The 12,827-nt window shown below is 48.2% G+C and overlaps 1 protein-coding gene across 1 annotated transcript in view; it reads right to left on the minus strand.

Annotated features, from left to right (window-relative positions):
• Positions 1-12,827, minus strand: part of LOC124775232 (gametogenetin-like) — a 76,142-nt gene that overhangs the window by 3,424 nt on the left and 59,891 nt on the right. Inside the window, exon 5 of the mRNA XM_047250070.1 lies at positions 2,169-2,438. Within this exon, the coding sequence (XP_047106026.1) occupies positions 2,169-2,438 (270 nt within the window). The remainder of the gene's footprint in view (positions 1-2,168; positions 2,439-12,827) is intronic.

The raw sequence follows: 12,827 nt of genomic DNA on the forward strand, positions 1-12,827 counted from the left end.
AGAACGTTGGTGATTGGAATGTCGTAAATAGCTCTCGCCACAAAACGCGCGAAACGAGCTGCCCTTTGCAATTTTTCGATATCCTCTGTTGATCCTACCTGGTACGGATCCCACACCGCGCAGCAATATTCCAGCTGAGGACGGACGGACAAGTGCAATGTAGGCTGTCTCTAGTGGGTTTGTCGTATCTGCCAAGTGTTCTGCCAACAACGCGCAGACTGTTTCGCCTTAGCGACAGTATTATCCATGTTGTCTTTCCAGTGTAAGTCAAAGTAATTTTAGACATACTCCTGTTGCACCGCATCTCCAATGCTGATTCTCCCTCCAGTCTGCGTTGTCAGGCGTTATATTTGCCTGAGTCTGGCGTCGCTAAATAGCACGCTAGGCCCAAGCCGAGTTTGTCTAGCGTACCAGGACGGTTGGAAGCACGAGTCAGCTCGGTAGCTGCTTCTCTAACTTCTGAGTTTACGACCGACTCGTCGTCGTCGTCTAACAATTCGTAAGCAAACGTAATTTCACCTTGCATAACATTTCTGTAGTACAATTTAATGAAAGCAACTTTTGTCCCGTCAGGTCGAGCAGTTTTTGGCCCAAAACCGTGTCATCTTCCATCCTGTGTTTGTACCTTTTCTTGTGCTCAACGAGCGATGTATCGTTTCCATTTACACTGAAGAGTCAAGGAAACTGTTACACCTGCCTAATACCGTGTATGGCCCTCGAGAGTACGCCGAAGTGCCGCAGCACGACGTAGCATTGACTCCACTAATGTCGGTAGTAGTTCTGGATGGAACTTACACCATGAATCCCGCAGGGCTGTCCGTAAATACGTTAGAGTACAAGGAGGTGGTGATCTGTTGTGAACAGCAGGTTCCAAGGCATCCCTGATATGCTCAATGTTTATGTCTAGGGAGCGTTGACCAGAGGAAATGTTCAAACTCTGGCGAGTTTTCCTGGAGCCGTTCTCCACCGACTTTAGACATGGGACTTCGCAGTGCTCTACTGGAATTGCTCTAGTCCGTCAAAATGCACAATGGACATGAATGGGTGCAGGTGATCAGACAGGTTCCTTACATACAGGTCACCCATCAGTCGTATCTAGGCGTATCAGGGATCCCGTATCTAACTGCCGAGGCCCCACACTATTACACAGCCTGCACCAGCGTGAACAGTCCCCTGCTAACATGCAGAGTCCACACAGTGATGAGGTTGTGTATATGCCCGTAAACATCAGTCTGCTCGGTACAATTTGAAACGAAACTCATCCGACCAGGCAGCATGTTTCCAGTCAACAATCCCATGTCGGCATTGTCGTGCCCAGGCGAGGCGTAAAGCTTCGTGTCATGCAGTCATCGAGAGTACACGAGTGGGCCTTCCGCTCCGACAGTCCGTATCGATGTTTCGTTGAATGGTTAGCACGCTGACACTATGGCCCAGCATTTAAATCTGCAGCAGTTTGCAGAACGGTTGCATTTCTGACACTATTTTCTTCAGTCGTCGTCGGTCCCGTTATTGCAGGATCTGTTCCCGGCCTCAGCTATGTCCGGATCTGATTTACCGGATTCCTGATACTTCCGGTAAACTCGTGAAAATATAGTACGGGAAAATCCTCACTTCAGCGGTACCTCGAATATCCTGTATCCCATAGTTCGTTAGCGAACTTCAACACCACGCTGGAACTAGCTTAAATCTCGATAATACACGATTTTCGCAGCAGTAACTGTGCCAGACACTAGTTGTCTCATTTAAAGGCTACCGACCGTAGCCCCATATTCTGCCTTTTTACGTATGTCTATTTGAATACGCATTCTTATACCAGTTCCTCTGGCGCTTCAGTTTAGTCCGTTCTTTGAAGGTGTTAATACACCCATGTCCCTTTGAGAAGTAAATAACTGTCACAATCCTTACGGCTGTGTGTGTGTGTGTGTGTGTGTGTGTGTGTGTGTGTGTGTGTGTCAGGGATCCTATACAACCTAATATATTCTGAGATCTAGCTTCCATGTCGTTATCAGCAACAGACACCTTTTGAAATAAACTCGTGCAAGACTACTTGTGCGTGAAATGCTTGTTCAGTATGAAACGTGTCCTGAATGGTCAAATGTGATTAGATTAAATAGCTGGAATACAGTTAGTCCATTTGTGGATAATTATGAGGAAAACTGCTCACTTACCCTTTGAATGCCGATGTCTCGCCGACGGATGACCGGAAGACGCCTGTCGCGGAGCACGTGAACAGCCCCTCAAGGTCAGGCCCCGGGAACAAGCCGGCCTCCTTGTCCGCCTCCTCCTCCAGCACGCTTCTCCCCTCAGTGCCCTCTTGAGGGATCTCAGGTTCTGGTGGCACGTCCCGCAAATTCCGGCCCTCAGCTCTGGAGGGGCTGGAGGCGGCGCTGGAGGATGGCCTGGAACCCGGCATGCTGCCCTCCCGAGAACAGGGGGCGCTGTGCAGGAAGGATTAGCCTGTACTGACTGCTGACCACTTCTGAAAACAGCTGTTACTGTATCCTACCATCTCTTACCAAGTTATACCTAACACCTGCTTACTATCTTATACTATAGATACTATAGCACGACTGTAATACAGGGGATACCTCGTAGTTGCCAGCTAAATATCTGTTTAATGGGATGAAGTACTGGAGAGACCAATTCCAACTAATGTACACACACTGGACAGTTCCCACTGCTTTGGCAGATGGCGGCTCAATTTTAGTCAAACAAGAAATTGAGAGCGATCTTTGGAACGAGTCCGATACAATCACCGAACCATTTAGCAATGCAGACTCGCTGGCAGCAGTTCACAGAGCTGTGAACAAACTCACGTAGGTAATATTGTGAGGCACTCAGGGTGACAGGAATACTTCCACTGTACGCCCTGTATTGTACAGTATGAAACAACCTTCCGGATCTTCCTGTAGCTATTATTCGCATTTATCAGAAGAATAGTCGGCTGAGACTGGTAATATAATTCGTAAGGCTCGTCACTGGTTTTCAAACTGTGCCAACGATCTGACCATTTAAAAACTCCAGTGCGTATGCTTCTGCAGTGTTCCTGTACCCCATGGCATGTTTAGTCAGACTATTTAAAAAATCGTCTGCCTATCCTACGCATATGCAACAGCCAATATCATTACTCTTGCACAGCAGCAGTGTCAAAAGTACACTGCCTTTACTGCCATAAGCTTTTAGTTTGCTGCTTTACATATCTCTGCCTAGCTGCTGCAACGATTTTATCAGATTCGTTTCCAACACCATTCCTAACTTGTCCAACGCAGCTGAAACATGCCAAATACCAAGGTCCATGGAACATGGCCCAGGTGTCACCATACGGAGTCGTCCACTATTGGTGGCGGTTCTGCATCCAAGGGACATAGCGGTCTCAGGCGGTACAGCCGTGGCTGCAAGGCAGGCGTAAACAGTATGACAACGCAGATCCGATCAGGCTCACAGAAAGCGCCAAGACCAGAGGATGCCGCCAAGACCACATGTCAATATGGCTGCACAATTTTACAGCAGCAGGCACATGCTGTGAAGTGGAGTGTGACAGTACCACCCCACTCGCTGGGTTCTTCGGGGAGGGGGGGTGGGGGGGGGGGGGAGGGGGGCGGGGCGCTACAACTCAACAGTGAACAGTGTCCAATGTCAAGTTATCTACGAGCAGCACGCGTTACTGGGCGCTCTACAGTGGACTACAGTCGTCTGCAAATGCAGAGTACTTGATGGATGCTTAGAATATGGGACGACCATATTAATTCGTTTAGGACTTTACTAATTATTAGCTAACTTTGATGTTTCGCACTTATTTACTATACTGTTAATAAATTTGATGATTCAGTTGTTCCACTTCACAGTTTTATACCCTGCGTCAGACAAACTTTGGTGTAATGTAACACGCCGACGCCTGTCAGAGCAGGTTCCCGCACCATGCCAATCACACGTGTACGTCAAACACTTCGCATGTAGCTGTCACACAGCACATTTCACATTGTGTATCACCACAACTCAGGCAATCCACACATGCACAGGGTCACTCTCGCAGAACATTTGCAAAAGAGCACATGTAATTAATTCATCTATAGTTCCATGTACATGAGCTTTCTGCAGTTCATACTTACATGCTTGGCCCTAGGCCTCCAAGGTGTTTCTCTACGTTCCACTCGTGAACAGCGCCTGGCAGAAACTAACATCTTTCCACGCGAGCTATTATTTATTTTATTACGATGGTCGTTTCTCCGAATGTAGGGGGCGTAAATAATTTGTAATAAATATCGAGAAAATGCCTCACTGTAACAACGCTTCTGTTTTAATGGTTGTCACCCTCAATCGCATAAACCCGCGACACTGCCGTCTTTCGCCCTAGTAGGAATCCAACTGCCCTTGTAAGAACTTTTTCGGTATCCTCCGTCAATCCCATAACGCACAGCAGTAAACACTTAGAATGAAGAAAAGCGTAGTGGAGGCAGTGTTAGTAGAATCGCTTCCAAGCGTTCTGCCAGTAAAATGCAGTCTTTTGGTAACTTCCCCAGAACATTTCTATGTTTTTATTTTAAATTACCTTATCAGTAATTAAAGTTCCTGGGTATTTGAGTTCACAAGCTTTCAATTTGTTTGGTTTCTCTTGTGACCGAAATCTGGTGGATTCCTTTTATTACTTCGGATAACCTAAATTATTTACAGTCAACTGCCACTTATGGTACTACACATTTTTTCTTTATCTTCTCAATTTTATTCCGATGACGAATAGATGGTAAATAACAGTATCTCCAGCAAAGACACTAATAGGGTTGTTAAACTTCCTTGTTATACTCTCTATAAATTATTACAGCAAAGGGCCAGTAACACTGTTCTGGACACCACCAGATGTGACTTCTGTTTTACTCGCTGAATTTATCGATTGCTACGGACTGACCTACCTCATAGGCTATCACTTATTCAGTCGCAGAAATGAGGTTTTACTCTGAAGACAGACTTTGTAATTAGAAGCCTCTTGTGACGAAAGTCTTCTGGAGATTTGGAAAACTATTAGAGATTCTTGTCGATGGCTTACATTGCTCCGTGAGAGTAAAGATCTAGTTGGTTTCTCACGAACGGTATTTTCTGAATCTCTGCTGACTGTCAGTGCATCTTTCTCTTCAAAGTAATTCATTATATTCGAACACCGTGTCTGTTCCTAAACCCTACTGCCAATCGACGTTAGTGATGTGCGGGTGTAATTCAGCGCATTACTCCCGTTTCCTTTCTTTAGTACTGGTGTGACCTGTGACCTGTTTCGTCAAGCGAGAATACTCTGGTATGCTATAAGGTCTGGTCGACTCGCCTTTGTTAAATCACAAGTTGCTTCGTTACACTGGTAGTATTTAGTTCACTCATGCTTGCTTTTCTTGATTCGAATTATGAAGTATTTACTTTATCGTCTTTGGTCAAGTAGTTTCTAAAAATTATGTTTAGTAACTCCGCCCTAGTGGCACTGTCGTCGGTATGACCATGCCCGTCGCACAGTGGACGTTTTTATTTACCGCTGGTATTCTTTTAAATCCGGCGTGCTTTTTGTATCATGGATGAGTTCTCTTAAGTTATCTGGTATAAATCTCAATCGCCAACGATACTGATTTTGAATCTAAGCTAGATCTTGACGTTTATGTCGCTAGTTTGTAAAGATATGATACCTAGGAAAGCGTCAAGAAATTCTGCTTATTTAAGGAAGTGTATAATTTGAATTTATTCTTGGTGAATGTGTCGCTCCAACAACCATGTTGTCACTAATTCCCGTTTCTGTCATGATGCCCTATTTCGTCAGGGTTTGTTTTTTTTGTTTTGGTTTTAGGGCGCAAAACTGCTATGGTCATTAGCGCCCGGTCCGTGACTTAGGAAACAGTAAAAAACCGAAAATGGAAACCAGCAGCAATGGGAACTAAAGTCATAAAATTGGAGAAACTAAAAGCAGAAGGAAGGCTTAAAAATCCACTACAGAAAGGGGTTGGTTGTCCCCAAAAAAAAAGCTTCAAATGACTGACGTCATTTCACTGGCACGAATAAACTCGAGAACGCGATCGGCTGAGCGCGTGTCATCTGCTAAAATCGACGATAGATCAGGCGATAGCTGTAGACGGGAGTGTAACGGAGTAAAATAGGGGCACTCAATTAAAAGGTGTCTTACCGTCCACAACTGATAGTGGGGACAGAGTGGGGGAGGATCGCCGCTTAAAAGATGTCGATGGCTAAAAAGACAGTGCCCTATCCGGAGTCTAGTTAAAATTACCTCCTCCCGACGACGCGTTCAGGAGGAAGAGGTCCAAGCACAAGGAAGAGCTTTCATGTCCCGCAATTTATTATGGGTAAGTGTCGATCAATGCGTGTCCCATAAATGAACAACACGTCGACATAGAACGCTCCGTATATCGGCGAAGGGAATCGATTGAATAGCTGGCCGAAGAAGAGACTGCAGCCTTGGCTGCAATATCAGCCGCCTCATTTCCACAGATACCAACGTGTCCCGGGAGCCAGAGGAACGCAACCGAGACGCCCCCCAGGTGGAGCAAGCGCAGACAGTCCTGAATCCGGTGGACCAGAGGGTGCACAGGATAAAGAGCTTGGAGACTGAGGAGAGAGCTGAGAGAATCTGAGCATATAACGTACTGTATCCGCTGATGGCAGCGGATGTAGTGGACAGCCTGGAGAACAGCGTAAAGCTCCGCGGGGTACCATCCTTGGGAAATCGACAAAGGTCACGGAGCAGGCAGATCCGGGGACGGAGCCAAGGCGGTGCTGTACCCCAAGTTGTCAAGAAGGTTTTAGGAAAGCGGAAGGAAAGAGAATGGAGCAGTTGACGGAAGCGGACTCCCGGTGGTAGTAGGGAGCAGGGTCGGCCTGCATACCCTACATCAAAGGAGGCGTCGAAAAAATGTCATGGGCTGAATTAGCCGGCATGGAAGACAGATGGCTAGCATAACGACTCAGAAGGACTGCTCGCCGATTGGACAGCGGAGGTTCAGCAGTCTCAGCATAAAGGCTTTCCACAGGGCTGGTGTAAAAAGCTCCAGACACTAAACGTAATCCACAGTGGTGGATAGAGTCGAGACGCCGAAGAATAGACGGCCGAGCGGAGGAGTAGACTATGTTTCCATAGTCCAATTTCGAGCGCACTAAGGCGCGATAGAGGCGGAGAAGGACCACTCGGTCCGCTCCCCAGGAGGTACCATTCAGGACACGGAGGGTGTTGAGGGATCGCAGACAGCGAGCCGAAAGATAGGAAACATGGGAGGACCAGCACAGTTTTCTGTCAAACATAAGACCCAAGAATTTAGCGACGTCTGAAAACGGAAGGTTGACAGGACCTAGATGTAAGGAGGGCGGAAGAAACTCCTTACGTCTCCAAAAATTAACACAAACGGTCTTACTGGGAGAAAAACGGAAGCCGGTTTCGATGCTCCAAGAGTGGGAGCGATCGAGACATCCTTCAAGACGTCGTTCAAGAAGGCTGGTCCGTTGAGAGCAGTAGTAGATCGCAAAATCGTCCACAAAGAGAGAGCCCGAGACATCAGGAAGGAGACAATCCATAATTGGATTTATGGCAATGGCAAACAGTACAACACTCAGCACGGAGCACTGGGGTACCCCGTTTTCTTGGGAGAAAGTACGGGAGTGAGTAGTGTTCACCCGCACCCTAAATGTGCGCTCTGCCATAAATTCGCGAAGAAAAAGGGGCAGCCGACCTCTAAAGCCCCAAGAGAACAGTGTGCGGAGGATGCCTGTCCTCCAACAGGTATCGTATGCCCACTCCAGATCAAAAAACGTTGCTACTGTTTGGCGTTTCCGGAGAAAATTGTTCATGATACAAGTGGAGAGAGCAACAAGATGGTCAACTTCAGAACGATGCTGTTGGAATCCGCATTGGGCAGGTGTTAGACTGCGGGATTCCAGCCACCACGCTAAACGGTAATTCACCATACGCTCTAAAACCTTACAGACACTACTCGTGAGGGAAATGGGGCGACAGCTAGAGGGGGGATGTTTGTCCTTTCCAGGTTTCGGAACAGGAACGACGATAGCATCCCGTCATCGTCTGGGAAAAGTACCGTTGGTCCAAATTCGATTATAAAGGCGAAGGACGTAACGCAGACTATGGGTTGATAAATGCAGCAACATTTGGACGTGGATACCATCCGGTCCTGGGGCGGAGGAGCGAGAAGAAGAGAGTGCATGTTGGAGTTCCCGCAAGGAGAAAACAGTATTGTAGCTTTCGCGATTTTGGGAGGAGAAAGCAAGATGTCGCACTTCCGCTGCACGTTTCTTCGGGAGAAACGCTGGCAGGTAATATGAAGAGCTCGAAATCTCAGCAATGTGCTGACCCAATGAGTTATAAATTGCGACAGGGTCCACTAATGTATCATGCGCGACAGTGAGCCCAGAGACCGGGGAGAAACTAGGCGCGCCTGAGAAACGTCGAAGCCGACTCCAAACTTCCGAGGAGGGAGTGAAGGTGTTAAATGAGCTAATAAAGAATTTCCAGCTTGCCTTCTTGCTATCGCGAATGACACGACGGCATCGCGCTCGGAACTGCTTATAGCGGATACAGTTGGCCAAAGTAGGATAGTGGCGGAAAACGCGGAGAGCACGTCGCCGCTCACGTATTGCATCACGGCATGCCTCGTTCCACCAAGGAACTGGGGGACGCCGGTGCAATTCGGAGGTGCGTGATATTGAACGTTCCGCAGCTGTAAGAATAACGTCGGTAATGTGTGTGACCTCATCGTCGACGCTGGGAAAGTGACGGTCATCGAATGTCGCTAGAGACGAAAAAAGTGTCCAATCGGCTTGGGCAAACTTCCAGCGCTGCGGGCGCATATATGGCAGGTGAGGCTCCTGTCTAAGGACACTTGGAAAGTGGTCACTCGAGTGTGTATCATCAAGGGCCAACTATTCAAAGCGCCGAGCTAGCGGAACAGTACCGACCTTAAGGTGCAATTGAGAAAGTTGTCGGAGGCAGACAATGTAGGGACCCCAGTGTTGAGGCAAACTAGATCCGCTTGGTGGAAGACGTCTAGCAATAGTGAGCCACGTGGACAAGGATGTGGAGATCCCAAAAGCGGGTGGTGGGCATTGAAGTCCCCAACCAGCAAATAGGGGGTGAAAGCTGACCAAGAAGATGGAGATCAGCTCGTGCCATTTTTGTGGACGATGGAATGTATACAGTACAAAGAGAGAACGTGTATCCAGAAAGGGAAAGACGGGCGGCGACAGCTTGGAAGGAAGTCTTTAAATGGATTGGGTGATAATTGAGAGTATCATGGAGAAGAATCATGAGTAGTCCATGGGCTGGAGTGCCTTCAACAGAAGGGAGATCATATCGGACGGACTGAAAATGAGGGAGAACATAGGTCATGGGGACGCAGCTTTGTTTCCTGAAGACAGAAGATGACCGGCGAGTAGGATCGTGTGAGGATCGACAGTTCATCCCGATTGGCTCGAATGCCGCGGATATTCCAGTGGATAATGGACATAGGGTGAACAGAAAATTGAGAAATGTGACCAAGGTTGCTGTCAACTCAACGACTGCTCAGAGCTTGCGACCGACAGCATGGAATGGCATTCAGCTGAAGGCAGAAGATCCTGATCCATAGGTTGTTCAGGAGCAGCTCCTGCCACCAGCGATCGGCCGGTTGATCGGCCGCCAGCAGTGCGCCTCAGCGACAGAAGACGGCCGAGGGCGATGTCCGCCAGGTGGTGCTGTAGACGGGACACGCCTTGGCGGAGAAGGAGAGGAACTGGGTTTCTTTGTAGCCTTCTTGGAAGTATGATTAGATGAAGGAGGAACCGATGGGTGTGAAGTTGGGGTACGTAAAAAATCTTCACGAATATGCTCTTTTTTCGAAGTCTTGGTGTCTGACTTTTGAGCTCGAGATTTAGCAGAACCCGATAAAGTGAGCCATAGAGTGGGCAGGTGAAAGTGGAGGTTGAACGGGCGATCTTTGCGCTGGCCGACCTGACGACCGTGGCACTAAAGGTGAGGTCGCAAGTCTGCGTGGCCGCCTCCTTTGTTGGCCGAGGAGAAGCAAGGACAGTGCTGTATTTTCCTGTCAGCCACGGTGGGCTGTCAACTGGTGAATAAATTTTCGAGCAGCAAAGGTAGACACCTTTTCCTTCACTCTGATTTCCTGGATGAGCTTTTCGTCCTTAAAAACGGGGCAATCTCGAGAGGAAGCAGCGAGGGAATGGAGGTGGACAAGCACCCTCACGGGCATCCTTGCCACACGTAACACATTTGGCCGGATTGGAACAGGACTGGCTGGTGTGATTGAACCGCTGACATCGATAGCAACACGCAGGGTTTGGGACGTAAGGGCGAAGAACGGAAATTCTCATAGCCTGCTTTGATTTTCGATGGGAGTTGAACTTTGTCAAATGTCAAGAAGACAGTGCGGGTTGGAATGATGTTCGTGTCAACCCTTTTCATAACTATGAACAGCCGTCACGTCCTGATCAGACAGGTAGTGCTGAATTTCTTCGTCAGACAATCCATCGAGGGAGCGTGTATAAACGACTCCACGCGAGGAATTTAAAGTGCGGTGTGCTTCAACCCGGACAGGGAACGTGTGGAGCTGTGAAGTACGCAGCAATTTTTGTGCCTGGAGGGCACCGACTGTTTCTAACAAGATGCCATTCCGTAATCTGGAACAAGACTTTACAGGACCTGCAATTGCGTCGACACCTTTCTGAATAATGAAAGGGTTGACCGTGGAGAAGTCGTGACCGTCAGACCGAGAAACAAGGAACTGTGGCAACGATGGAAGAACTGTGTGGCTGAGACTCGGTGAACTTACGCTTGTGAGCAGGCGTAGTGGAAGGTGAGGAAACCATTGTGGAAGAATCCCCATGATTACCGGCGTCTCCGATGGCGCGCTCCTCCCTTGTGGGGGCCCTCTCTGGGGGCACTCCCGCCTTAGGTGATTGTTCACACCTCAGGTCACACCTCCCGACAAACGGACGGAGGGACCAATCGGCACTTTCGAAAGGTATCAGCTCGGGTAATCACCCCTCCCTGGGCCTGGCCGTTACCAGGGGGTACGTACGTGTCCTACCTGTCTACCTGGGGCGGGGAATTACGCGTTACCCCGTCACCAGCTACGCATGGAAATGCGTGGGTCGACCTTCAGACACGCACAGGGAGGAAGAAAGAGAAAGGGAAAGGAAAGGAAAGAAGAGGGGTCACAAACGCCGCAGCGGAGAAAAGCGCAAAGAGAAGGGTTAAGGATAAGAGAAGGACAGAGGAAGGACGAAGACTTGCAAGTGTAGAAAGCAAGGAATTTGTAACAGTTTCGATCGTCCGTCTCCGGTCATAGGCACAAACCATACTCCCAGAGGGGGAGAAAGGGAAGGGAAGAGCCAAAGGTGAGGGGGGGGGGGCGAAGATGGGGGACAGGGAAGGATGCGGAAAGGGAAGGTATGCAGCCCGGAAAGGAAGGAGGGCCACATTAGCTCGAGGTCCCGTGCTTGCTACGCACGTATCCACAAAAGAGTTGTGGACCCCCTGGGGGGTTCGTCAGGGGTCTTTATTACCAACAGCTGTATTTTTTAACAGTTTACAACATCGAGTGGGCTCGTGAACTAATAGATGGTTGGCTAGTGGTTGTGGTTAAAGGGATCAAACTGGCCACCTATGGTCAAATAAAAAATCTACACCTTGCTCTCGAAGTTTGAGAATAGCTCATCGTCAAACTAAGGTGGTCGTCTTAATGTGAAGTGCTTCGAACCACATTTAGACCATCATGGCGAGTGAGTGACCAGATCATCTAGTTTATGACAAGCAAGGAACGCCCATGACTGGGCGGGGGGATGCTGTTTTCATTTGAAGTGACAGTCATTTTGAAGATGTCTGCACCGTCCCCCAACTTGTCCTGAATATTCTCTGCTAAGAGTTTAGGCTCTACAGCCAAAAAATAATCTCTCTCTGTCCTTGTAGAATACAGGAATTTGGGGGGAGTACGCCTCTACCTGTCTGTTACTATTATGTTCCTGACACGGTAAAGTCAGGAAGGAAACATTGAAGTTGTACCTCTGCAGTGAACTACTTTCCTTCTGAAGAAACTATTGAAGCCATACGACCACCAGCAGGAGTGAGCTAGGTATGCAAGCCATGTGCCAGGGAAATGGCTCAGAGCAAAAGGGCTCAGACGAGTACTACATTGACAAAATGCTACAGTTTACAAACAGCACACTGAGTAGTGTAAGCAGTGTCATTGGAGGTTGCTCTTATACCACAGTCTGTATCATCTGATAACCACAACATGCTGCCAAAATTTTACTCATCCATTTCACTCATCGAATTTTACCCATTTGTATTTTTTTTGTGGGGTTTAAGGGCGCTCAACTGCTGAGGTCTTTTTTTTTTTTGTGGTTTTCGGGCGCACAACTTAAATGGTCATTAGCGCCCTGACTACTCTAAGAATGCACCGCGAGGCACAAGTTGACAACAACAACTAAAAGGGAAAACACAATAAAAGAGACTGACAGGCATAGGATTAAAAAACATCATCAAATGTCCTTAGCGAGGTTTGTCAAATTGATAAAACAAAGAACACGAGCAGCTGCTCGTGGGTCATCCGCTAAAATGGCATCTAAAGTATTAGGCAGGTTAAGATCGAGGCGCAGTGTGTTAAGATCTGGACAGGACATTAAAATGTGTCGAACCGTCAGCAAGTGCCCACATGGGCAGAACGGCGCCGGCGCAGCCGTCAGCAGATGGCGATGGCTGAACCGGCAGTGTCCAATTCTTAACCTTGCTAAAACGACCTCCTCCCGCCGAGAAGGGCGTGAGGAGGACGTCCAAGCCACGG

Source organism: Schistocerca piceifrons, chromosome 2 (assembly GCF_021461385.2).
Source record: "Schistocerca piceifrons isolate TAMUIC-IGC-003096 chromosome 2, iqSchPice1.1, whole genome shotgun sequence".
NCBI lineage: Eukaryota > Metazoa > Arthropoda > Insecta > Orthoptera > Acrididae > Schistocerca > Schistocerca piceifrons.